The sequence below is a fragment of the Marmota flaviventris genome, chromosome 2, assembly GCF_047511675.1.
Source record: "Marmota flaviventris isolate mMarFla1 chromosome 2, mMarFla1.hap1, whole genome shotgun sequence".
Classification (NCBI taxonomy): Eukaryota; Metazoa; Chordata; class Mammalia; order Rodentia; family Sciuridae; genus Marmota; species Marmota flaviventris.
In genome coordinates, this window is record NC_092499.1 from 43,416,186 (window position 1) to 43,443,086 (window position 26,901).

Here is a 26,901-nt window from a genome sequence, read left to right on the forward strand (position 1 = left end):
TGTATTTTTGACAGAGACAGAAATGTTGCTGCCATGGCTCAGTCTGAACTCATCAGTTTAGGTAAATCAACGCCATTAACTGTGAGTACGATCCCTCTGGTGGCACCATCAATCAGGACCCCAAAGGTTGGAGTTAAGATTCTTTCTCCCACCCCGCCCCCTAAAAGCATGTTCAATTCTTTCTTTAATTTCTTAAAGCTCCCAGACGTAGCCCTTCAGAAGCTTAAGACCTTTAGGATCAAAAAATATGCAGTTCTTTGTTTAAAAAATAGGACACTGCTGTCCCAAGAACCTTACAGAACGGTACGTAATAGTCTTGCAAAATGATCCTTTATACGGGGTGGGGACAGTTATTGCTTTCTAATATTTATTCTCATATATTTTGTTTGGAACCGGGAACCGCTCTGACCTCTTATTTTCAATTTGTGGCCGGGTGAGGGGTGACTGGCAAACTTGTCTTTTTTTGTCTTCCTCAAGCAGTGGATGGAAAGCGTTTAGAGGTGCTGTCGGGCGCGGTTCCGGAGGGCGAAGGAAACCTGTGCAGAGTACGTGGAGGTTTGCCTTTTTCCTCTGGCTGCTCCTGCTTCGGTTTACGCCAGGGTGAGGGGAGAGGTAAAAACCTCCCGGCGCAGTAGTGCTCCCATTTTCCCCATTCCTTGAAGACGAAGAAACTTTAGCACGTTTCCATCCATTTTAGAAACAAGCAGCTCAAGAGTCACCAGGCAGAAGCCACCGCCCGGCCCTCTCTGAGAACCTGAAAAGAAGAGAGACTGGAAAAAGCCAACAAGCCGCAAACGGAAAGGCTAGCGGAACCAGCACCCAGCAACACAGCCGGGGCGCTATAGCCCCTACCCCACAGCCCGCGCCCCGCGGGTTCTGCCCTGGGGGGCGGGGCCGACCGCTCCTTCCGGGTTGCGGGCGGAAGTGAGAGAATTTGAATCCTACGGGCCGTTGGATGGGGCTGGTCGCTGGTGGCTTGCAGTAGTGCTGCGCGAGAAGGGAAAAGTGACGCGGCCACCCTGGAACTTATGCTCCGCGAGCCTCTGTGAGTAGATGGGGAACCGGAAGAAACTGAGTATTCCAGGGAGAGAAGCGGGGCCATCGGATGGGATAGCTGGGTCGGGAGGCCGACTGCGTAGCGGGGCTTTGGAGAACCTTTGCGGGTGTCTGCAGGGACCAGGTGTGCAGACCATGGGAAGTCGGGGCGCGGGGGAGAGTCACCCTGGCCAACACTCCCGACGGTTGTGCATACCAAGCCAACCCTGAGCATTGAGGATTTGAAGGCCTGGCCGGCCCCTGACATCAAGACTTGTTTATACGCTGTCTGGGTGACTCTTTCGTAATCGCAATTTAGCGTTTCCATCAGTTCTGCAGCTTTCTCAGTACGTGAATGTCATAGCGAAAGCGATACCACAGGTAAAAGAACTACCCTTTATTAAAGATGGAAGGTCGGGGGCAGCTTTAGAACGAAGAGATGCTCTGTGGCTCCGAGTTCCTCCTAAGAGGGTACTCCAGCGTTCTGTATTACCCTGGACCGCAGGGAAGTGACAGTCTTCGAAATGCCTGGTGGGGATTTAAACTGAAACCCGAGTCTCCTTTGTATTTGAAACCCGGATATTTTTCTTCCACGGTTGACATTTTTCGTGTACCGCAAAAATCCGAGACTCTTGCTCTTTTAAGTTGGTCACAGTAACCGAGATGATTCGCTGGGTCTTAGTTTCCTAACAATAGGGATAAGGTTTAGTTCCACCGCCCTGCCTTTTCACCCTCTTTATCCATTGGCCAACTGAGGGGTCATTTGTGAAGAACTCAAATGCTTCAAGAATCGGGTTTTGTTCGAAATTTCTTTTCTTTTTTGCTCATTTTTAATGAACTAAACTCTCACCCGCCCAAATAAAGTCATACCTTTTTGAATAGTTTAAATGTGGATGGTAAATGTAAACTGTACTTTAAATGTTTGTAGGTTTTATATCCTGCCTTATTAAAAACTGTCAGACTAATTTTGTGTTGCTTTACAGGAAAGGATATTAAGTTCCTTATAAGGTTTTAGCATCAGGGTATTGTACCATATAAATGTATAGATATCTTTTTTTAAAGTAGGACTTAATATTTAAGAATAAAAACATTCCCTCATCCAGTGCTGACTCCTCCTCCTCCCCTGCCCTGGTCCCGCCCCAGCGGGGTCCAAGGGGTCCTGAAGGATGAGTGGCATTGGCACAAGGAATGAGACAGGAATCGTTTTCTTGGAGCAATCTCCAGAGAGAGAGAGCTGTAATGCAGCTTTCTCTGGGTCATCTTTTATTACAATTTTTCTCATCATTATGAATTCAGAATTATTAATAGAATACATAATTGATTTTTGCAATTTCCAGATTTTCCCCGAGATGTGACATTCGCTTTGCAATCATATGGGTATAGAAAAAATGTGTCATCAATTTACATTTTCCCAGGATGTGATATTTCCTTAACAATCATTATGGGTACAAAATCATTAATAAAATGTGTCACTAATTTGCATTTTTCAGATTTTCCCAAGATGTACTATATTTTCTTATTGACAGATGCCAAACTATGTAACCAGACTCTAAGTCTCCCAACCTATCATTAATCTTTAAGTTTAAAGTACACCTGTACTTTATTTCTAATATAAGATCCCCATTTAAAGAAGTCCCCTTAAATCTTTTTTTTTTCTGATTTTTTATCTTGTTTTTTTTTTAATTTTTATTGTTGGTTGTTCAAAACATTACATAGTTCTTGACATATCATATTTCACACTTTGATTCAAGTGGGTTATGAACTCCCATTTTTACCCCGTATACAGATTGCAGAATCACATCAGTTACACATCCATTGATTTACATATTGCCATACTAGTGTCTGTTGTATTCTGCTGTCTTTCCTATCCTCTACTATCCCCCCCTCCCCTCCCCTCCCCTCCCCTCCCCTCTTCTCTTCTCTCTCTCTACCCCCTCTACTGTAATTCATTTCTCCCCCTTGTATTATTTTTCCCTTTCCCCTCACTTCCTCTTATACGTAATTTTGTATAACCCTGAGGGTCTCCTTCCATTTCCATGCAATTTCCCTTCTCTCTCCCTTTCCCTCCCACCTCTCATCCCTGTTTAATGTTAATCTTCTTCTCATGCTCTTCGTCCCTACTCTGTTCTTAGTTACTCTCCTTATATCAAAGAAGACATTTGGCATTTGTTTTTTAGGGATTGGCTAGCTTCACTTAGTATAATCTGCTCTAATGCCATCCATTTCCCTGCAAATTCTATGATTTTGTCATTTTTTAATGCAGAGTAATACTCCATTGTGTATAAATGCCACTTTTTTTTTATCCATTCGTCTATTGAAGGGCATCTAGGTTGGTTCCACAGTCTTGCTATTGTGAATTGTGCTGCTATGAACATCGATGTAGCAGTGTCCCTGTAGTATGCTCTTTTTAGGTCTTTAGGGAATAGACCAAGAAGGGGAATAGCTGGGTCAAGTGGTGGTTCCATTCCCAGCTTTCCAAGAAATCTCCATACTGCTTTCCAAATTGGCCGCACCAATTTGCAGTCCCACCAGCAATGTGCAAGTGTACCCTTTTCCCCACATCCTCGCCAGCACTTGTTGTTGTTTGACTTTATAATGGCTGCCAATCTTACTGGAGTGAGATGGTATCTTAGGGTGGTTTTGATTTGCATTTCTCTGACTGCTAGAGATGGTGAGCATTTTTTCATGTACTTGTTGATTGATTGTATGTCCTCCTCTGAGAAGTGTCTGTTCAGGTCCTTGACCCATTTGTTGATTGGGTTGTTTGTTATCTTATTGTCTAATTTTTGGAGTTCTTTGTATACTCTGGATATTAGGGCTCTATCTGAAGTGTGAGGAGTAAAGATTTGTTCCCAGGATGTAGGCTCCCTATTTACCTCTCTTATTGTTTCTTTTGCTGAGAAAAAACTTTTTAGTTTGAGTAAGTCCCATTTGTTGATTCTAGTTATTAACTCTTGTGCTATGGGTGTCCTGTTGAGGAATTTGGAGCTCGACCCCACAGTATGTAGATCGGAGCCAACTTTTTCTTCTATCAGACGCCATGTCTCTGATTTGATATCAAGCTCCTTGATCCATTTTGAGTTAACTTTGGTGCATGGCGAGAGAAAGGGATTCATTTTCATTTTCTTGCATATGGATTTCCAGTTTTCCCAGCACCATTTGTTGAAGATGCTATCCTTCCTCCATTGCATGCTTTTAGCCCCTTTATCAAATATAAGATAGTTGTAATTTTGTGGATTGGTTTCTGTGTCCTCTATTCTGTACCATTGGTCCACCCGCCTGTTTTGGTACCAGTACCATGCTGTTTTTGTTACTATTGCTCTGTAGTATAGTTTGAAGTCTGGTATCGCTATACCGCCTGATTCACACTTCCTGCTTAGAGTTGTTTTTGCTATTCTGGGTCTTTTATTTTTCCATATGAATTTCATGATTGCTTTATCTATTTCTACAAGAAATGCCATTGGGATTTTGATTGGCATTGCATTAAACCTATAGAGAACTTTTGGTAATATCGCCATTTTGATGATGTTGGTTCTGCCTATCCATGAACAGGGTATATTTTTCCATCTTCTAAGATCTTCTTCTATTTCTCTCTTTAGGGTTCTGTAGTTTTCATTGTATAAGTCTTTCACCTCTTTTGTTAGATTGATTCCCAAGTATTTTATTTTTTTTGAGGATATTGTGAGTGGAGTGGTTGTCCTCATTTCCATTTCAGAGGATTTGTTGCTGATATACAGGAATGCCTTTGATTTATGCGTGTTGATTTTATATCCTGCCACTTTGCTGAATTCATTTATTAGCTCTAATAGTTTCTTTGTAGACCCTTTTGGGTCTGCTAGGTATAGAATCATGTCACCTGCAAATAGTGATAATTTAAGTTCTTCTTTTCCTATTTTTATGCCTTTAATTTCTTTCGTCTGTCTAATTGCTCTGGCCAGTGTTCCGAGAACTATGTTGAACAGAAGTGGTGAGAGAGGGCATCCCTGTCTTGTTCCAGATTTTAGAGGGAGTGCCTTCAATTTTTCTCCGTTCAGAATGATGCTAGCCTGAGGCTTAGCATAGATAGCTTTTACAATATTGAGGTATGTTCCTGTTATCCCTAGTTTTCCCTTAAATCTTATACTTAAAATATCCTAAAGTCTATAAACTATTCTCAAAGCATCTTAAGGACCCATACAGCTAAAAATTTAAGAATTCTAAACTTAAGAATCTAAATAAAATAATATTTCTAACATTTTTCTAAAAATGTGTCTTATAAAGCTACTTTAATTAATTCCTACATTTATTCAAAAAACTGGTTGAGCTACTTTCTCAAAGAGTTTCTGTTTTTTCTTAGTCAAGGTACACTAGTTCTTATATCTTTGTAATCTCTCTCACTGAAAGGCAAGTTCTGAACATCAGTCCACTTACCGCCCAATATTAACTATGCTTATCATAAGTCCCTATATGAAGTAAAGAGGATTTATAGAAAAGGGGGAATGTATCTTTATTTGCCTTAGCTTTCCTAAGTGTATAACATAACTTTCCCGTAATCAAATAAAACTACATATGGTGGGCTTTGTGCAATAAGCATAATAATTAGGCTTTCTAGAGGCCCAGAGATATGGGCCTGGGTTCTTAGTTGATATTCAGTGTGGTGCCTAAAATTCTCATGACCTTTCGGAAAATGATTGTTAATTGTCAGTTTTGTCCTAAATGTACTGAGATAGGAGAACAGCCTTCTATTTTGTCCTCAGTATGCTGAGAAGTAGTTCAAGGCATGCACTACCTGTTATGTTCTAGCCATCTGAAATTTAATTTGGTTTAGCAATAAGCATACTCATGCTTCCTGTAAGGAATATGAGCATGAAAGTAAAAAGTCCCAATTACACAAAAAAGGGTCTCATGGTTTCGGTTTCCCACCAGTGCGGCTTTGCCAGCACTTATCCTCACTGTGACCTTGTCAAGACAGTGGGAAAATGGGAGTGTCTTCACCACTCCCCGATCCCTGCCAATGAATTTTTGTTTTCAATGTTAGGGGAAGGGGGAAGAAAAGGTTTAAATAGGCAGTGTTTTAAACATTTTTTATAAGACTGCATCAAAGACCTTGGCTTTCCTTTGCTAAGTATTGCATATAGACATTCTGCTCATTTCATATATGCCACTAGCAAAGGCTAATCTCTCTTAAGGATTCATTTCTACATTCTAATTTGTTACATTTCCCTTCTTGGACTCTTCATTGAATTTTCGTTTTATCCACCTAAATCAGTGAGTTTCATACTTTATATTGTGTATACACTACTTTGTGGGTTAGGTAAATGCTGATTCCTAAACTTCAAATGTCAAAGATTCTAGATCAGTCGTTGTGGAGGATGGGATGAATAATCTGCATATTTAACTGAAAGGTTAGAACATTCTACCAGAGTTTTAAAAATACTCACTTGTTCTTAGAGAAGCAAGATACTGTATTTTTTAAAGGCATGGAACTGGAACTGGATTGCCTTGGTTTGAATCCCATCTTTTACCATGTGATAGCTATGTGACCCCCTAAGCAAATTGTGTAAAACTCTCTGTGTTTCAATTCCTTCAGCTGTTTATTGAGGATAATAACTACCTTGTAGGATTATTGTGAGAATTAAATGAGTTAATACATGCCGGGTTTCTGTTCTCGCGACTAAAAGGCTCAGGGGTTACTCTAGTTAAACTGGGCTAACTGGGCTGCACGAAATAACCACACAAGAGACACAAATACCTTTTTCTTTGGGGTCACTGTGACGGCTTCTCTGACCTTAAGGGTCCGCAGAAAGAGAGAGAGCAAGAGCACACGCTGACCCCTTTTATTGAGGGAAGCTATTCAAATGAGGCAAGGGGTCAGGTCTCAGGGGGCTGAGTATCTTCGTGATGTCCACTGTCAGCAGGTTGACTGACACCTGGGTAGGCCACACCCAAGGGCACAGTTAGAGGAGGGGACACACACAAGACACTTCCATGGAAGATTCTATCCTAAACAGGGCAAGGGGTTATATTACAAAGGAACAGGTGAGCATAGCTTCACCCATGGGGCTGTAGCAAGACACACCCATGCATGAGACACCGACCCTCGCACCCAAGAAGGGTGCCACATTTCTGCGACTGAGAGCCTCTGCACCCAGCCGGGGAGTGTGACCCAGTCACGTTTAAGGTTGGTCTCCCACAAATACATGTAAAGATTTTAGTGTGTGGCACATAATTAATAATCCATATGTCTCTTGTTATATTGAGTTGCAAAACATTGTACAAACCATATTACATAAACTATCATTAATCTTTACAATATCAATGAGGTAACTACTGTTTTCAGATAAGAAAACAGGTTAAGAGATTCAGTAATTTGTTCTCACACAACGAATAAGATGTTTGAAATAGGATCAGAAACTAGATTAACTGAAAAAAAATTGTCTTTTAAATAAATGCTTCTTACCTCTTTGCACTCTTCTTCCAAATGTTGCTCCATAAAAATCTCTAATGACTTTTCGTTGTCTACCATGTATAATTCAAAATCTCAGCCTTTTTCTTTTTTTAATATTTATTTTTTAGTTGTAAGTTGGGCACAATATCTTTATTTTATTTATTTTTATGTGGTGCTGAGGATTGAACCCAGGATCTTGCACATGTGAGGCGAGCGCTTTACCGCTGAGCCACAACCCCAGCCCTCTTTTTTTTTTTTTTTTAACCCAGCCCTGCATAGTCTGGTTCCACTCTATTTCCAAGCATCGACTTCATATTTTTCCACACTGTTTCTGACCTGCTGATGTTCCATCCTTACTACTATGATTCTCCAGATCTGTTCTTTTACCATTTTTATGTATACTTTGCCTCTGAACTTTTCATTTACACTTAAGATTTTACCCATATCCAGCAGAGTGTTTCTTCCTCAGTTCAATTTGGTTATAAACATAGCATTAGATGATAGTTCTTGTCCTCATCATCATTATGTTTGCATTGTGTAGTACAGAACTTTGAATGTATTTATACTCTAAATGTGTATGTTCAGTCAATACTTGTGTAATTTTAACAATTAAGCACATCATGTCTTATGTTAATCTGGAAAAGTTAAAAAATAAAAAGCTTTGCTTTTTATCTGATAGAATATAATTCTGTGTAGTTCCTTAGAGATTTTAGTGATATATGGTTTGTAAACCTCACAAATACGAAAAAATAAGTATTGATATCTTAATCTCAAAAGACATTTCAAATGAGAAAAATCAAGAGCAATGTTTACTAATATTCGTGGAATTCTAAATGCTTTATATATATTTCTCACTTAATCCTCACAACCATTTTATTGTTATCCCCAAATTAAGAGGAAACTGAGGTGTCAAAATATTTGGTAATATTACATTGTATTTTCTTATATTTGATTTCCTGGTGACTTTTTTTAATTATTAGAATGATATATGTTAAATATAATGAGAAAAGAACTTAATTCAGAGCGTTAGGAAATTAAAAGACAGAAAAGGTTGCTTCTCTTTTTCAGTTTGAACAGTTAAGACAGTTACTTGATATCCAAGCTACCCAATATTTTAGGGTCATCGTTCTAAACACCAGTAGGTGGGGTTAGTTTAAGGAGCATATAATATTAATATGCTCTCAACTAACACCTCTGCTCTAGCCAAAGCAAAACAGATATTTGAATCCAGCTGCATGTTTACAGTGTAGACTAGACCACTCACATGATTTCTTCTTGAATTTTGGCCAAGCTGGGAATTCTTTTTATGTATTGGTTGACATTGGAATCATAAAGAAATATCAGCACTGGGCATAGGGAGCCAATATGCAGAGACACAGGGGAAATTTGTTTCCTGAAGACTAGATATATAAGTCAAGATAAAATTTAACTCAATTTTCTTTTAATTTAAACAGATATCCTTAATAAATCCATCTGGTAATTTCATTTATAAGAGTTCATTGAGTTTTAGTGAATATATTTCATTGCATATATGCCACATTTTTTTAAAATCCATCCATTGATGATTATTCAGGTTGCTTATAGTTTTTAGCCATTATAGATAAACCTACAATGGACATTTGTGCACAAAGAAAGATACACCATCATTTTTCTTGGCCATATCATATGTACATTTGACAAAAAGTAGGTGTACATTTGATTCTTTTTTAGGGAAAATGTACATAAAATTAACCATTTTAAATTATAATTTAGTGACATTTAGTGTATTCATAGTGTTGTAAAACTATTGCTTCTATCTAGTTCAAAATTACTTCCATCATCCCAAAAGAAAACACCATATACTATATTAAGCAGTCAGTGCCTACTTCCTCATTCCTCCAATCCCTAGAAACCACAAATCTGCTTTCTGTCTCTACAGATTTACCTAGCCTGGATATTTTCTATACATGATATTATACAATGTGTGACCTTTAATGTCTGCTTCCACTTAATGTTTTTGAGATTCCCTTATAGTAGCATATGGGTTTTGCATATTCAAATTCAACCAACCATAGATTGAAAATATTTAGGAAAAAAATGTGTCTGTGCTGAACATGTAGACTTTTTCCCTTGTCATTCCCCAAACAATACAGTATAACAAGTATTAGTATTTACATTGTATTAGGCATTATAAATAATCTAGGATACTGGAGGTTCTGGTAGGCTATATGCAAATACTCTACCATTTTCTATAACACTTGAGCATCTAAGAATTTTGTTGTCTGTGGGAAAGAGTTGGAGGGAGATGTTAGAAACAGTCCCTCACACTTACTAAGGGATAATTATACTTCATTCCTTTTTTTTTGCCAAATAATATTACATTGTGTAGATATACTGCATTTTGTGTCCATTCATCATTTAATGGACAATTGGATTTTTTTTTTTATTTGGTACCAGGGAATGATCCAGGGGTCTTAACCACTGAACCACATTCCATCCTTTTTTAATATTTTGTTTAGAGACAGAGTCTTGCTGAGTTGCTGAGGCTGGCTTTGAATTCATGATTCTCCTGCCTCAGCCTCCTGAGCTGCTAGGATTACAGGCATTGCCACCACTAGTCTGGTGATTGTTTAATAATGATTTAAATAGTGCTGCTGTGAACGTTTGTGTACAAGTTTTTCTTTGAATACCTGTTCAGTTCTTTGAGATATACACTTGGTAGAATTGCTGAGTGAAATGACAGTTATATTTAACATGTTGACAAACTGCCATACTGTATTCCCCAGTGGCTGTGTAATTTTACATTTCTACCAGCAATGTATGAGGGGTCCAATTTTTCCTTATCCTTGCCAACACTTGTTATTTGCCTTTTCTTTCGTTTCTCCCCACCCACACTTTTTTTGACAGCAGAGATTGAACCCAGGATCTCCAAACCACTGAGCCACATCCCCAGCCCATTTTGTTTTTTATTTTGAGACAGGGTCTCACTAAGTTGCTTAGGGCCTTGCTAAATTGCTGAGTCTGGCTTTGAGCTGGCTATCCTCCTGCCTCAACCTCCTGAGCCACTGGGATTACAGGCTTGCTCCATGGCTCCCTGTTCCACTTTGCCTGACTCGGTGGCACACACATTTTATCCCAGTGGTTCAGGAGACTGAAGCTGGAGGATCTTGAGTTCAGCAACTTAGCAAGACCCTGTTTCTAAATAAAAAATATTAAAAAGTTTTCCTGGGGTCGGGGGGGGGAAGGCCTGGGGATGTGACTTGGTGGTTAAGCACCTCTGGGTTCAATTCCCCAATCGCCCCCCCCCCCAAATAAATAGCAAACCTAGTATGCATTAAGTGGTATCTCATTGTGGTTTTGATTTGCATAAGCCTGTAATGATGAACATTATTTCATGTGCCTGTTGACCATTTGAATATTTTCTTTGGAGAAGTTATTCAGATGTTTTGTTCACTTTTAAATTGGGTTACCTATCTTTTTGTTGTTGAATTGTGATATTCTAGATACTAGGCTCTTACTAGATATATGATTTCCAAATATTTTATCCCATTCTATGAACTGTCTTTTCATTCTCTTGATGGTATTCTTTGATGCACAGAAGTTTTAATTTTTGAGGAAATCTAATTTATTTTTTTTTTTTGCTTGTGCTTTTAATGTCATATCAGAAACTGTTGCCAAGTCCAAGGTCACAGAGATTTGCTCTATATAATATTATAGTTTGGGTTTTTATATTTAAATCTTTGATCCATTTTGAGTTAATTTTTTTGTATATGGTATGAGGTAGGAATCTGACTTCATTTCTTTTTATGTGGCTTTTCAGTTGTCCACACCATTTGTTGAAAAGAGTAGTCTTTCACTTTTGAATGGTCTTGGAATCTTTATTAAAAATCAATTGACAATAAATGTATAGGTTTATTTCTAGACTCTTCTTTTCCACTGATTTATGTCTGTCTTTATGCCAACACCATTTATCACTGTATCTTTATAGTAAGTTTTGAAATTGGAAAGTGTGACTTTCAACTTTTGTGGGTAGGGGTTGTTTTGTCTATTTAGGGTTCTTTACAATTCCCCATAAATTTTAAGACTTGTTATACCATTCCTGCAAAAAGGTCATTGTGAATTTGATTGGAATTAAACTGAATCTATAGGTTGCTTTGAGGAATATTTTCATCTTAATATAAAGTCTTCCAACCCATGAATACAGAATCTTTTTATTTACTTAGGATTCTTTAATTTCTTTCAGCACTGTTTATAGTTTTCAGTGCACAAGTCTTACTTGTACCTCCTTAGTTAAATTTATTACTAAGTAGTTTTTTATGCTGTTGTAAATTAAATTTTTTAATTTCCTTTCTGGATTGTTCATTCTACTATATAGAAAGACAACTGATTTTTGTATGTTGATCTTGTATTCTGTTACTTTGCTGTATTTATCAGCAATTAACAGGGTTTTTTTAATTCTTTAGAATTTTTCTGTACATAAGATCATATTGGGGCTGGGGCTGGGGCTCAGCAGTAGAGCGCTAGCCTAGCACGCATGAAGCCCTGGGTTCAATCCTCAGCACCACATAAAAATAAACAAGTGAACTAGAGATATTGTGTCTAACTACAACTAAAAATAAATAAATAAATATTTTTTTAAAAAAGATATCTTCTCTGAATAGTTAGTTCTTGCTTTCAATTTGGGTGGATCTTATTTCAAAAGCCTTATTCTGGCTAGAATTTCTAGTATGTTAATAAGAAGCAGTGAGAGTTCATATCTTCATATTGTTCCAGATCTTAGGTGGAAAGCTTTCGGTCTTTCACCATTCAATATGTTAGTTGTTTGTCCCCATAGATAACTTTTATCATGCTGAGGAAGTTTCCTTCTGTTCCTAAAATGTTGAGTGTTTTTATCATGAGAGAGTAGTGGATTTTCTCAAATGCCATTTCTGCATCACCAGAAAATTGAGATGAACATTTGACTTTTTTAATCTGTTGATACAGTATATTACACTGATTGATTTTTATATGTTTAACTGCCATTGCATTCCTGAGATAAATCCCAGTTGATCACGATTGATAATTCTTTTTAGTAAGGATTGAATTTACTAGTATTTTGTTAAGGATTTTTGCATCTTTATCCATAAGGGACATTGGTCAATAGTTTTATATATTTATCTGACTTTGTATCAGGATATTACTAACTTTATAAAATGAGTTAGGACATATTCTTTCCTCTTCTATTTTTTTTTTTTTTTTTTTTTTTTTAAGAAGGGTTTGAAAAAGATTGGTGTTAATCTCTGGTGTAGGTTTGTTGAAAATTTCTTTTTGAGTCAGTTTTGTTAGTTTATCTGACTTATTTAACTTGCTAATTATTTAACTTAGCATTACAGCTATTCATTGTAGTCCCTTATTATCCTTTTTACTTTTGTTAGGTCTGTAGCAATGTCTCCCTTTCAGTTCTGATTTTAGTAATTTAAGCCCCCCCCCCCACCTTGGTCAGTATAGCTAAAGTTTTGTCCATTTGAAGAACTATTCAAATAACTTTTTTTTTCATTTTTTCCCTAGTCTTTATTATTTTATATAAACTCTAATCCTTATTATTGCTTTTCTTCTACTAACTTTGGGCTTAGTTTGCTCTTTTTTTTTTTGTCCTTCAGTTACAAAGTTAGGTTTATTGTTTTGGGTTTTTCCCCCACCCCTAGTACTGGAGATTGAACCCAGGGGCACCTTACCACTGAGCCACATCCCCAACCCCTTTATTTTTAATTTTCAGACAGATTTTTGCTTAGCTACCCAGACTGACCTTGAGCTTGCTATCATCCTTTCTCAGCCTCCCAAATCACTGGGATTACAGATGTGTGCCACTGTGCCCATCTCAGATCTTCTTTTTTAATGTAGGCATGTACAGTTATAAATTTCCCCGAGTCTTGTTTTTTTGCTGCAGACATTAAATTTGAATATACTGTGTTTTTATTTCATTCTGTTTTTAATTTCCCTTGTGATTTCTTCTTTGACCTTTTGTCTAATTAAGATTGTGTTATTTAATCTCCAAATTTGTGAATTTTCCAGTTTCCCTTCTGTTACTGATTTCCAGTGTCATTCCATGTGGTTGAAGAAAATACTATGTGTGATTTCAGTCTTTTAAAACTTATTGAAATTTCTTTTGTGGTCTGACATATGGTCTATCCATGGTGAATGTTCATGTGCATTTGAGAAGAATGTGTTGTATTCTGTTGTTGAATGGAGTGAATGTTCTATGTATCTGTTAAGTCTAAAATTATTTCTCCATTTCTGTCAATTTTTACCTCATATATTTTGGAGTTCTTAGGTGAGGGTTTGTTTATATTGTTATATCTTTTTGATGGATTGAACTTTTAATCAATTTTTAATGTCTTTCTTTGGGTCTTGTAACAGTCTTTGATTTATAATTTATTTTGTCTCAGTAGAACCACCTAAGTTCATATTTGGGTTCTATTTATTAGGAATACTTATTTCCATACTTTAACTTTCAACCATTTATGTCTTTGAATCTAAAGTGGGATTCTAGTAGACAACATATAAGGATGAATCTATTTTTTTAAATTCTGTCAATTGCCACCTTTTAGTTGGAGAGTAAGTTTTTTATTAAAGTAATTACCACTAAGGAGAAATTTCTGCTATTTTCTATTTGTTTTCTGTATTTCATATCCCTTTGTTTCTCAGTTCCTCCATTACTGCCTTCTTTTGTTTAACTGATTTTTATAGTATCATTTTAATTTCTTTCTCATTACCTTTTCTGCATTTTTTAGTTATGTTTTTAGTGGTTATATTGAGGGTTACAATTAATAATACAAATTAATGAAAATACAATTAATATCTTAATTTTATAACAACCTTGTTTGATTAATATCCACTTAGTTTTTATAGTGTATGAAGAATATGCTCCTATGTGAACCATCCTTCCCCCTTTATGTTGTTATTGTGATACATTACATCATTAGGCATTTTAGTGCCCATTTTGTTTATATATAAGGTGCCCTTAGTTTATACATATTGTGTCCAGTAGCATTGCTTTATAATTATTTCATCTATTTTTCTTTTGAGTCATATAGGAAAAAGGAGGAATTACACACCAAAAATATAATACTTTTGGCTTTTATGTTTACTTCTTCTTCTTCTTTTTTTTTTTTTTTTTTAGCTGCAGATGGACACAATACCCTTATTTTATTTATTTATTTTTATGTGGTGCTGAGGATTGAACACAGTGCCTCGTGTGTTAGGCACAAGTTCTACCACTGAGCTACAACCCCAGCCCTATGCTTACTTCTTTAGTTACCTTTTACCAGTGTTTTTATTTTAGCATATGACTTAGAGTTACTGTCTAATGCCATCATCATCTCTAGTAGGCAGATCTGCTAATAATGAAATCAACTTTTGTTTGTTAATGTCCATAAATAACAATATTTAAAGAAAAAAGTGAGAAAATTTTTCATTTTTTTCTCACTTTTTCTTTAAATATTTTTATTTTCTTTAAAAGTTATTTTTTAAAAAAAAATTTGAAGTAATTTTCATTGAAACAGTAGTATACTCAGTGGCTCAGGAGGCTGAGACAGGAGAATCATGAGTTCAAAAGAATACACAAGGAAAAGGTCTCCCTCCCACCTCAGACCCTGGATCTTCTGATCCTCTGCAGAAACAAATCACTTTTATCTACCTCCTGGATGACTTTCCACACAATGCAAGCTTTTTAAAAACCTTTTTATTGATATATAAGATCCATTCCAAATATATTTGATTACAAAATAAATCATGTTCATTGTAAAACATTTCAAACTATACCAAAATTTATAAAGAAAATTCTTACCCCATCTCTTCCCCAGAGAAAACCATGATTAACAATAAGAGATCTGGAAACCTTGTCATTCTTGAAGTTAGAAACCTTAGATACTTGCTGAATTCCTTCCACTCTTCCTCTTTCCATTAACTCTATCTTCCACTTTGCACATAAGAGTCCTAACAGGTAAGTGGTAGAATCCCCATTTTGCCACTAAGGAATTTGAAGCCCAAAGAGGAAGTGGGCTGTTCACTGTTACAGGGAGAGCCAGGAATGTGTGTGAACTAAGTCTTGGATTCTTTCTCCCCTTGTTCCTTTGCCTGGTTCCTATTCAGAATCTTCACGGTTTAATTGCTATGTGTCAAATGAAGTAGCAGATAAATTTTCTTATTAGGGGCTCATTTTTTAGGAAAGAGAGGACTTGGTCCTCTTAGAGCTGTGACTGAACATCTTTTTGTTGCTTAAGCCCTGACCATAGGTGGAAATGTTGACAGAACTGGTTGCATAGAGCCTGACTTGGTCAGTAGGAGGGGAGCTAGGGTTGGAATGAGACCTTGCCTACTGAGGAATAGTCAAGCCCAGGCGGAAAATGTCCAGGCAATGGAAGGCATTGTATTATTATCTAATTATCCAATCCAAGAAGATTCATATAGTTCAACCACATGGTGGAATCCACTAAATTGCAAGAAGGAATTCCTAACATTCTTCAAACATCTATGATCAAGTACACCAGTATACTTTTGCACATACTCTGCTTAGAATGCCTTTCCTATCATACCTGCTCAACGTATTTATCCTTTACAATCAAATTACAATGTCATCTCCTCTATGAAGCCAACCACTCTCTGTATAGAATTTACCACACTGTTTATATGAAATACTTGTTTACTCACCTGCCTCCCATAAGAGTGTATGAACTGACCTCTATTTGTGAAGCACAGTTTTGCTGCATATAGAATTCTTTATATATAGGTCAGTTTTGTTTCTTTGTTTTTCATTTCTTGGCATATTTCATCCCACTACTTCCTGGAACCCTGATTTCTCATGAGAAATTAGCAAATGATCTTATTAAGGATTCTTTTGTGTGATCAGTCACATCCCTCTTGCTACTATCAAGATTCTCTCTTTGTGTTTACTTTTGTCCCTTTGTCTTTATTGTGTCTAGTTGTGGATCACCTTGAGTTTGTCCTGACAAGAGATCCTTGAGCTTCTTGAAAATGTGTAGATTGAGGTCTTATATTAAATCTAGGGAAGTTTGGAGTCATTATTTTTTCAAATATTCTGCCTGCTCCTCTCTCCTATTCTTGGACTTCCATTAAGTGTATGTTCCAGTAAGCATACTGTGATAGTATCTCACCATGTCTTAAGTTCTGTACATTTTTCTTTTTGCTCACCAGGCTAAATAATCTCAATAAACTTATCAAATGTGCTATTGAATGCCTCTAGTACATTTTCCATTTCAAATATTTTACTTTTCAGCTGCAGAATTTCTGTTTGTTTCCTTTCTGTCATTTCTGTCTCTTATTGAGATTCTCTGAGACATTTTCAATTACAACAATTTTTGCCAAGTTTTTATGTTTCTGAGGAGATATAGACCTCTCCCAACCAGAGCTCCTGGCTTCTGCCATTTTTTAATGTCCCTTATTATTGAGTTTTGACAATTTTTTCCAAAAATATATATACAAGTCCTTTTTCAGATTATGATTTGCAGATACTTTCAGTCTGAAGCTTGTCTCATTCTCTTAACACTGTTCCTTGATAAGCAAAAGATACTAATATTTAAGTGTCTGTTCAATCTTTTGTCCATTTTATTTCTTAATTGTGATATCTTTTTATTGAGTTGTATTATTATCATTTTTTGCAAATGTTTTCTTCCCAAGTGCCTTGCTTTTGTATTTTCATGCCAGTATCTTTTGATACGGAAATTTTAATTTTGACATTTAGTTCATCAATTTTATTATTATTTTATTATTTTTATGGTTCACAGTATGTCTATCTTACATAAGGAATCATTGCCAAACATGGGATCATAAAGGTATTTCTCTTTTTCTTTTTTTAGAGTATTTTTTTGTGTGTGTGTGTTTCATTTTTGAATTACATTCAGTATGTAGAATCAGTGTTTATTTTTCCTCCAAATATTCAATTATTCTAGTACTATTTATTGAATAAACTCTGATTTCCACAATTGAATTATTGTGATATCTTTGTTGGAAAGTAATTGTCTGGGTCTATTTCTGGCCTTTTTAATTATCTTCTATTATAATCTGCCTGTATAATCTTGTCTTGATTGATATAACTCTATTGGAAGTCATGGATCATAGTACAAGACCTCTGACTTTGACCTTTCCATAAATATTTTTTGCAAACTTAACACCAAAAAAATAAATAACCCAGTCAACAAATGGGAAAAGAAACTGAACAGACACTTCACAGAAAAGAAATACAGTTAACAAATATATGAAAAAATGTTCAACATCTCTAGCAATTAGAGAAATGTAAATTAAAACTACACTGATATTTCATCTCACTCCAGTAAGAATGGCAGTTATCAAGAATACAAGTAACAAATGTTGGCAAGAGTGTGGGGAAAAGGGTATGCTCATACATTGCTGGTGAGATTGCAAATTGGTGCAACCACAATGGAAAGCAGTATGGGGATTCCTCAGAAAACTTGGAATAGCATCACCATTTGACCCAGTTATCCCACTCCTCAGTTTATACCCAAAGGACCTAAAAATCACCATGCTACAGTGACACAGCCACATCAATGTTTATAGCAGCTCAATTCACGATATTTAAACTATGGAACCAACCTAGGTGGCATTTAACAGATGACTGGATAAAGAAAATGTGGTATATATACACAATGGAATATTACTCAGCTATAAAGAAGAATGAAATTATGGCATTTGCTGGTAAATGAATGGAACGGAGACTATCATGCTAAGTGAAATAAGCCAGTCCCAGAAAACCAAGGCCAAATATTCTCTCTGATAATGTGGTGCTAATGCATAACAAGTTGTAGGGTAGGAAAGGGAATGGGGGTGGGAATAGGAAAGACAAAAGAATGAGTCAGACATAACTTTCCTATGTTTATATATCAGTGTAACTCCACACCATTTACAACCACAAGAATGGGAAGTTATACTCCATGTATGTATAATATGTCAAAACACATTCTACTGTCATGTATAACTAAAAAGAACAAATAAAAAATTTTTAAAAACATTTTTTGCTTTAGGTACATTTTATGTACTTTACATAAAGTAATTAAGTTGAACCTTTCTAATTAATGATTTAAATCAGATCATTCCTTTAGGAATGTTTATTTTTAAAATACTAAATTTAAAAGTCAAATAATTATTTCATCAAACATATTGTGGGTTTTTTGTGGGTTGTTTTTTTTTTTTTTTATGCTCATATATCCTTTATTTCAGCTTTACTATTATCAATTGGATTAGAACTTTAGGAAATGTTGAATGGGCAAGATCTGATGTTTGTATATTCAAATGATTACTACCAGGTGGAAGAGAGTGAATTTGACATCAGATGCCCCATGAAATGAATCTCCAGTTGTTAGGCTGCAATCATTTGAACACTTGATTGGGGCAAAAGGTTTGCTTCTAAGATGTCCCTCACTCAAGGGTCAGGAGGTCTCTATTTCTTCCTAAATGGGCCTTCCTAAATGGGCCTTCTTCCTAAATGGAACATTTTGAAAGCTCTGTGACAACTGCAGCTAGCTTCCTTCACAGGTTATGATTCATGATTCATAGAGAAGGAGGAAGTCACAATGCCGTTTATGACATATCACACATCGTCATTTGTGACATAGACTTTGGTGGAAGAAGTTACCAAGCACTAAGTGCATTCACAATCAAGGCAAGGGATATCAGGCTTTACCTACTGAAGGCAGTATCAATCTATATCACTGACCAAGTAGAGGTAAGCAATGGAAGACATATAGAATACCTTTTGACAGTGACTTCCCAGAACTTCATTAAAATGTTCTAGGAAGAGAGAAAATTTGACTTCAGGTACCCCACGAAATTACTCTTGGGTTGTGAGGCTGCAGTCATTTGAAGGCTTGATTTTCCAAGGAAAATAATTTTGACATTGTTTCTAAGACCAAGACTATTACTAACACTTGGACTGTTATTGAGATACATACTTCTGTACCATGGTTCTGTACCATTCCACTTAGGAAGTCTAAAATTCATGTATCTGAAGGAAAGCACCTAAAACAATTATAAAATTCAACTTTTTTGCTGAAGTTTTGTTTAGGAAATTTTTAAAATAAAGTGATTCTCAATTAGGACTTAGAAAAAAGTCCTGTTTATTTCAGATGCTGGGAACTGGGAAGAAGGCTCATGTGAACTGGTCAAAAGTATGAATTATAGAATGTCTTTAGAAAATCCAACTTTTGAGTAACTTAATTTTGTTATAATTTCAAACTTAGAGAAAATCTTAAGAATAGTATAAAAAACTCCTATATACTCTTTCTCTGGATTCACCAATTATTTTCTGCCATTTGCTTTATTATCTTGCCTGAGCCAAATCAACTTAAAACCATATGGGTAAACCTATAGTTGATAAAATTAGGTTTACTGACTCTTGGAGTGAAATTACAGACCAGAGGAGCCATAGGGCTTTTCACAAAAAAGGGGGAGAAAAAGCATTCTTACAGGGTTTTGGAGCATTAACATTTAGGTGAAATATTAATGAAGCAGAGGGCTGGGGTTGTGGCTAAATGGTAGAGCCTAGTGTATGTGAGGCACTGGTTCAATCCTCAGCACCACATTAAATAAACAAACAAATAAATAATTAAAGATGTTGCTCCCATTTGCAACTAAAAAAAATAAAAAGAAAAAGAATATGTAAATGCAGCGCCATATAAAAATAAATGAATAAAATAAAGGTATTACACCCATCTACAACTAAAAAAAAAAATTAAAAAATATATATAAATGAAGCAGTGTTTTGATAGGCTCAGAGCAAGCCAGGGCTGTGTTTAAAGGAGTCAGCATCAGCTGTGGACTACAGAGTGGACCCAGAGTCTTGTCTCCTCGAAATGTATAAAATGATGTGTTCCAAAAGCCCTGATCTAAAATTCTGTACATCTGTTGGAAAGCAAGATTTCTTCTCTGCATCAAAGTTGCTTAGGGTTTCCTAACAAAAAATATTTCAGAAAATTTCCTTATTTTCCATTCCAGTCATTTTCCTACCTACAAGCATTGTTCTGATATTTTTCATAATGGCATTGCTTTGCCTGTCTTAGAACTTTATATGAATGAAATCAAATGTATTTAAATAGTGTGTAGTTTCATTTGCTCAGCATAATGGCTGTGAAATTCATCTGATGCATCTTTTCATTGCCGAGTAATAGATTGTGATCCTCAATAACTTGACCAGTTAGGGCAGTCTGTAGTCATTGTATGAGCATGTACAAACACCAGAAGTACCATCATCTATAGAAAATCATTAGTGCATGTCAAAATATAAATGTGTGTGTGTGTGTGTGTGTGTGTATATATATATTTATATATATATATTTATATATATATATATATATATATATATATATATATACATACATACATACATATATATGTATGGGTGTGTGTGTGTGTGTGTGTGTATGTGTACATATGTGTATATATATATATATATATATATATATATATATATATCCATCCAAGAGACAAAGGATTACTTCTTTAACCCTTCTTTAAATAATTGTGGATTTTCTTAAGAAATAGCAATCTTGGTAACATAGAAGTTGAATTTTTAAAAGGAAAAAACAAAATATTAGTCTTGGGATCAGTATGATTTGAAGAGTTGGGCTATAACTGTTTATGAAAGCACAAAAGCATTGTATAAGAAATTCATATTTAAATTCAGAACAGTTCTTATAGTCAGTATGAAATCTGAAGTCTAAATTGTAAGAGAATGATATCAGTTTATTTTCATGCATAGTAGTAGCACATTATCCTCTAGCCACTCAGTTATGGGTTGTTCTATTTCTACTTTCTATAAACTTTGACAGATGTTTATCTTTCTGTGCATTGATTTTGCAACTATAAAATGAGATTTATTTACCTAGTAGCATTACAGTTTATTCTTTTTCATTTAAATTTCAAGAACTTTTGCATACCTTATTAAACTTGAATCTCATAATAAAATTTCAGTAAGCTGTTCATATGCCTCTAGTAAAGTCAAACTAATGTTATTAAGATATCTTCTTCAGGCCTTTGATCTTTTAGGGAAAAAGTTGTATTTCAGTAATTGTAACTAGTTTTATTTGCTTAATAAAAGATAGTTCAATTTCTTTAAGTATTTGAGCAGTTGAATACTACTATACTACAGAATGTAATGAGGCAGTCAGATGCTCACAGCTCTATATTGAATACCTTGAATGCAACAGCCACAAATATAAACCTAATAAAAGGATTATTTTATATACTAATCAAATACAAACTGATGATGTGATTTTCTTTTTCGAAACAGTGAACAATTCTTGGTAAAATTTTGAACAGAAACAAATTTATATGGACATTACAGTCTACAAATGTTGATTTAGTCCTAATGAGGGGGTGGAGAAAGACTTGCTATTTATGTATAACAAAGGCTCTAGGTTATACGAAAATCTAGACCATTTGTTGTAGAGGACTTCTTGGTGTACTGGAAAATGTCCTGTAGTTCTGACCTCTTTCCACCAAATATCAATAGTCATCATAAGTGTTTTGATAACTAAACATTCCCTCCAATTAAAAACAGTCTTCAGACTCTGTCATCCTTGCTGATAACTAATGTTCTTATTTGGGCTAAGGTGAAGAAATTAAGTACTATACTAGAGTAAGAAATGATTATGTGACTCATTTAATCATAACTAAATTTAATTTAAATGATTAATTTGAGACTTCAAAAATTAAGTTGGGTGTATGTTCTTATTTTTCCTAGTAAAATGAATGAAAATAAACCTGGTGACTCACAGACTCTTGGTAAGTAACTATTTTTAAAACATTTCCTTTACAGTACATCTTTTTAGAATACTGCCCAATCAATAGGAATGATTTTTCTGATGCATGCATACTTTCTATGGCCATGTACTAAAGTATATTATTAAGAGTATTCATTTTCACAAACAAATCTATTAGAGGACAATTTTTTCACCAAATTTTATTTGTAGTCTGTATATGTTTTATATTTATTTTATATAGTATCTGTTGGCTTACAACCATGAGAGATGAAGAATCTAAATTGTTACTCTATACTCTTCTGCCACTATTTCTCCCTCGTCCAGTTTTTTAGATTTTTAAAAATTCCCTCTAAAAATATTACACTTACATTTCTCAACCATCAATTTTAGAGATTTTCTGTGGACTCTACCTCATTTGGAATAGGGAAATTGGTTCCTAAACTTCCCTGAACTCTCTTTTCTTTGCTTCTGCCTCCAGTCTTCTATCAACTATGCTGATAGTTGTAAAATTTTAATAATTTGTGTACTACCTTCATTCATTTGCCAAATGCAAATTCATCCGTACTTTTTCTTCCTTGATTTTTCCCAAGATTAACTTTTTACTTATACGAAATGCGTTTAAGGAGGAAGCTTTATTCTGTTATTATAATGAAAACCAGTATCATTTGCTATCATAGAGGGTAATCTTAATTATAAATATGATAAAGTCAGAACAATTTTACTGAATTTTAAACATTGAAAAACCAGCAAGTACAAATACATGCAAAAGTGATTTTCTAATAAAAATACTTTCCTGAGTCGGGTGCAGTGTTGCACACCTGTAATCCCAGCAGCTAGGGAGACTGAGGCAGGAGGATTGCTAGTTCAAAGTGAGCCTCAGCAACTTAGTGAGGCCCTAAGAAACTCAGTGAGACCCTGTCTCTAAATAAAATACAAAAAAGGCCTGGGGATGTGGCAATGGTTAAGTGCCCCTGAATTCAGTCCCTGGTACCAAAACAACAACAACAACAAAGCATGTCTGAAACCTACTCTATCCTGCATCCAAGGCCCTCCATATTGGGAGAAAGGAGACAAGAGAAATGGAAACAAAGGAAATCCACAATAGCAAATGCACCTTAATACAGGATTTGTGAGAAGGACTGTGGTCCCTTCTATGGTCTCTGCTACTTTATGAGGACTCTTCTTTCTACATGGTCTCTGCTAATTCTGTGTATTTCTCTTCCTCTTAATAGCAGCCTGTACACTATAACTAAAAGTATAGCTATTAGGGACAGAAGAGTTAACTAGTGTGTAAAGTGTCTGATATGAACAAATGGTAGTTTGCTGGTGTTAATGTGAACAGGTTCTTTGTATGGAGAGGAAGGGAGCAAAGATGATGAGGGGCTCTAAGTTATGATATATTAAACTAGAGTTAAAGAGGGCCATATAGTAGGGATATTTCACATTATGAAATTTAGCTGGTACTGTTCCTTTTAAGTGCTGGATCTATTTTATGAATAGCCTGTTAATAAAGTACTTTTCAATGCATCCATTATGATTACACTTATTTATCAAGGTAAATAACACTATATATATATGTATACATATACCTGCTGTAGTAGGTAAACTCTGAAGTCTTTTTTTTTTTTTTTTTTAAAGAAAGAGGGGAGAGAGAGAGAGAGAGAGAATTTTTTTTAATATTTATTTTTCAGTTCTCGGCAGACACAACATCTTTGTTTGTATGTGGTGCTGAGGATCGAACCCGGGCCGCACGCATGGCAGGCGAGCGCGCTACCGCTTGAGCCACATCCCCAGCCCAACTCTGAAGTCTTAATGCTTTAACACAATAAAAGTTTATTACTTTGTCAGGTTATAGTCCAGTGTGAATTTAGGGAAGATAGAAGGTTATGCTTTGTTTTTAATTCAAACTCCATCTTGTATGGATCTGCTACCTTGAGATGTTCAGCCTCTTCTCTTTAGCTAGTGGTAGTCTACTTGTTTCATTGTAATATTAATAGAATTTTAATAATTGCATAAGGTATATAAGATAAACATGAGACAGAAAGACTGGTAATTATAGTACTGACATTTATTCATTTCTTTCTGTGTGCCACACCCTTCTAATTATATTTATGTGCATTGTTCCTTTTTATCCTCATTAAGGACACACATAGTTTGAGATAAATACTATTGTTGTCCTTTTTTGATGGGATGTAGAGGCACTTAACCACTGAGCCATATCCCCAGCCCCAGTTTATATTTTTTATTTAGAGACAGGATCTCCTTGAGTTGCTTAGGGCCTAAGTTGCTGAACTCATGATCCTCCTGCTTCAGCCTCCCAAGATGCAGGAGTTATAGGCATGCGCCACCACACCTGACTGTTTTCCTCATTTTTAAGATGAGTAAATGGAGTCATAAAGTACTATAGTGAAATGTGCCAGGCACAGAAAGACAATATTTTGCATGATCTCACTTGGATGTGGAATATGAAAAAATAGAACTCAACACAGCAGAGTAGAAAGTTAGTTACCAGGGGCTGTGGTTAGTGGGTAAGGTAGCAATTGGAAAGATGCTGGTCAAATGATTCAAAATTTCAGTTAGGTTAATTTGACCTTCCTCCCCCCACTCTGGTGCTAGGTATTGAACCTAGTACCTCACGAATGTTAATAAGAAAGTAGAGTTTAAGGGTTCTCACCACAAATACATGGTAAGTAAGTATTTTAACTCTAATGTATGTGATGATTAGCCATTCCACAATATATATATTTTGAAACATCATGTTGTATACCATAAGTATATATAATGGTGGCGGGGCGGGGGTGGAGTGGGGAGTGTGAAGCCAAGTCTTAATTTAGATCTCTCTGACTTCCCAAGTTTTCTTTGTGTGTGTGTGTGTGTGTGTGTGTGTGTATATATATATATATATATATATATATATACATACATACATACACACACACATTATTTGAACTATTTAGAAGGGTACATTTTATTTTATTTTATTTTGGGTACTGGGGATTGAACCAAGGGGCAGTCAAGCACTGAGCCACATCCCCAGCCCTTTTTTTTTGTATTTTATTTAGAGACAGTGTCTCACTGAGTTTCTTCCAGCCTCACTAAGTTGCTGAGGTTTGCTTTGAACTCAAGATCCTCCTGCCTCAGCTTCCCAAGCCGCTGGGATTACAAGCTGTGCACCACCACACCCAGCCAAAGGGTACATTTTAGTTTGTTCACAAGGCTGTGAAACCATCACCATGATCTAGATCACCTACAAAGGAGACTACTCATTAGGTAGTCACTTCTCATTTTCCCTGACTGCAACACTAATCTGCTTTTTCTCTAGATTTACCTATTCTGTATAATGTAACCCATTATGTAGATGAAATCATATAATGTCTTTTTATGCATGATTTCTTTTGCTTAATGTCATTTATTAGCTTATCTGTGATGTTACATATATCGGAACATCTTTGCTTTTAATTGCAAAATAATATTATATTGTATGGAAATACTGTAGTTAAGGTTTGTTTCTACTTTGGCTATTGTGAAAAGTACTGCTGTGTACATTCACTTGAACATCTGTGTTCAGTTCTTGGCTTGTATACCCAGGAATGGAATTGCTGTGTCATGTGGTACCTTTCTGACATTTTGATTTTAGCTTTCTTTATGTGTGTTAGGTGTTATTTTATTGTGGTTTTGTCTGTTGACTGCCTAGTGATATAAAGCATCTTTAATGTGTTTAGTGATTATTTGTGTATCTTCTTTGGAGAAATAGGGATGAGATCCTTTGCCCATTTTTAAATTGGGTTGTTTGTGGTTTTGTTATTGGGTTGTAAGAGTTTCTTACACATTCTGGATACTCCCTTAACAAATGTTTCCCAAATATGTTCTCCCATTTTATAGAGTGATTTTTCACTCTCTTAGTAAGAGCACAGAAATTTAAATTTTGATGAAGTCTAATTTATCTAGGCTTTTGTTACTTCTGCTTTTCATGTCATGTGAATTATAAGGAACTATTGCCAAATCCAAGGTCATGAAAATTTACCCCTATCTTTTCTAAGAGTTTTATATTTTTGGCCCTTATGTTTAGGCCCTTGGTCTATAGTGAAATCAATTTTTAGATATGGCATAAGGTGGGGGTTCAACTTTATTATTTTACATGTGGCTGTGCAATTGTTTTAGCACCATTTACTGAAGAAATTTCTTTCCCCATTAAACTTTGATAACCTTATCACAAATAAATTGTTCATAGATGTTAAGAGTTTATTTCTGGATTCTTTTGTACTGATTTACTATCTCTATACTGATTTGATCACTGGTTTTGTTGTAAATTTTTACTCTTTTCTTTTCTCTGTCAGTCTAGCTAAAAATTATGGAGTTTGTTGATCTTTTCAAAGAACTAGCTTTTATATTAATTGATTCTATTGTTTTTCTGTTCCCTATTTTGTTTATATCTGTTTTAATCCTTTTTCTTTCTTTCTTTTTTTTTTTTTTAAGAGAGAGAGGAGAGGGAGGGGGAGAGAGAGAGAGAGAATTTTTTAATGTTTATTTTTTTTTAGTTTTCGGCAGACACAACATCTTTGTTTGTATGTGGTGCTGAGGATCGAACCCGGGCCGCACGCATGGCAGGCGAGCGCGCTACCGCTTGAGCCACATCCCCAGCCCCCTTTTTCTTTCTTGCTTTTGCTAGTTTTGGATTTAGTTACTCCT

The 26,901-nt window shown here is 35.6% G+C and overlaps 1 protein-coding gene across 3 annotated transcripts in view; it reads left to right on the forward strand.

Annotated features, from left to right (window-relative positions):
- Positions 1 to 926: 926 nt before the first annotated feature.
- Positions 927 to 26,901, forward strand: part of G2e3 (G2/M-phase specific E3 ubiquitin protein ligase) — a 61,719-nt gene continuing 35,744 nt past the window's right edge. Inside the window, exons 1-2 of one of the 3 annotated variants that reach the window (XM_027929757.2) lie at positions 927 to 1,045; positions 22,194 to 22,234. In XM_027929757.2, the coding sequence (XP_027785558.2) occupies positions 1,029 to 1,045; positions 22,194 to 22,234 (58 nt within the window). In that variant the 5' untranslated portion in view covers positions 927 to 1,028. Of the gene's footprint in view, positions 1,046 to 1,232; positions 1,417 to 22,193; positions 22,235 to 25,411; positions 25,483 to 26,901 lie in introns of those variants that run through there. The other 2 variants (XM_071607800.1, XM_071607801.1) reach the window with 2 other exon arrangements.